The 1,141-nt window shown below is 45.7% G+C and overlaps 1 protein-coding gene across 1 annotated transcript in view; it reads right to left on the reverse strand.

The window, feature by feature from the left end:
• Positions 1-106: 106 nt before the first annotated feature.
• The window catches only part of LOC107563513 (cyclin-L1-like), a 13,007-nt gene continuing 11,972 nt past the window's right edge, over positions 107-1,141 (reverse strand). Inside the window, exons 9-11 of the mRNA XM_016248406.1 lie at positions 1,076-1,136; positions 904-984; positions 107-828 (exon numbers count right to left, since the gene is read on the reverse strand). Coding sequence (XP_016103892.1) covers positions 420-828; positions 904-984; positions 1,076-1,136 — 551 coding nt within the window. The 3' untranslated portion in view covers positions 107-419. The remainder of the gene's footprint in view (positions 829-903; positions 985-1,075; positions 1,137-1,141) is intronic.

The following is a 1,141-nucleotide window of genomic DNA, read 5'->3' on the forward strand; positions in this document are numbered from 1 at the left end:
AAAAAAAAAGTCTGCATCCAGTTGTAAAAAAATATGATCTATTTTCAGAGAAACCAATTTTCTTCTGCCAGTAGAGCATCTTTTTTTTTTTGTTTGTAATTAATTTCTATAGCTGTGCAAAGTATCGGTGTCTTTCCTGAAAACATTTTCAATTTTTCTATGTAACAAGTGATTTTCCCACCTTCTGAAAAAGGTTGCTTTTATAAATCAAAGCATTTCCCATATTACATCAACACTGAACCCATCTTTACACTGTAAATATGTAATTTCATATCCTTTCAACATTTAAAACTAAACCACCAAAATAACACAAGAGAAATCAAAAAAGAATTTAAACAGACAACTAGGTCAACACTGACCACTTTAATCAAACACAAACTCACTCGCAGTCACACAGACGTCACGCAACAGGAAAATACTCAGCGTCTGTGACGACTGTGGCTTGAATGGCTGCTGCTGTGGTGTTTGCTTTTATGAGAGCGTTCGTATGAGCGCGAGCGTTCCCGCCGGTCGCGGTGATGGCCTCCGCTGCTACGCTCGTGCTTGTGCTTCTTCGCTAAGTCCGAGGAACCTCGATCCCGGTCCCGCTCTCTGTCCCGCTCACGGGGCTTACTGGTGGAACGAGAGCGGCTGCGTGAGCGTTTCCTCTTGTGGCCGTGTCTGCTGTGCTGGTGCAGGTCGTCTGAGCGCTGCTTTGACTTCAAGTGTGGCAGGAGGGGAGATGGAGGGCCGTGGTTGGCGTGTCGTCGTGGAGATGGGCTGCGGCTGTGAGAGCGGCTCCGGGAGCGAGAGCTGTAGGTGCCTGAGTGACTGCGCCGGTTATTGTAACTAAAAAGAAAAAACGGTTGAGTATAGACACCAACATCATTGAGTATAGAGCGGTGTACTGCAAGTGGTACTTACTGTCGTCTGGGAGAGCGCGATCTGGACCGGGAACGACTCGCACTTCTACTGTTGTGACCTAACTTACTATCTTTCCTGAGTCTAAAGAAAGGACAAAGAAGATTCTTAATTAGTGGGTTTAAGTAAACAAAACACAAGTACTTGATGAAAGTCAAGCCTGTCAAACACTCACCCGTTGTGCGGGCTCTTAGAGCCCTGAGGCCGATCTTCTGGTTCTTTCTTCATGGCCTTAAGCATT

The sequence above is a fragment of the Sinocyclocheilus grahami genome, unplaced genomic scaffold, assembly GCF_001515645.1.
Source record: "Sinocyclocheilus grahami isolate Dianchi unplaced genomic scaffold, SAMN03320097.WGS_v1.1 scaffold877.1, whole genome shotgun sequence".
In the NCBI taxonomy this organism is placed as follows: domain Eukaryota; kingdom Metazoa; phylum Chordata; class Actinopteri; order Cypriniformes; family Cyprinidae; genus Sinocyclocheilus; species Sinocyclocheilus grahami.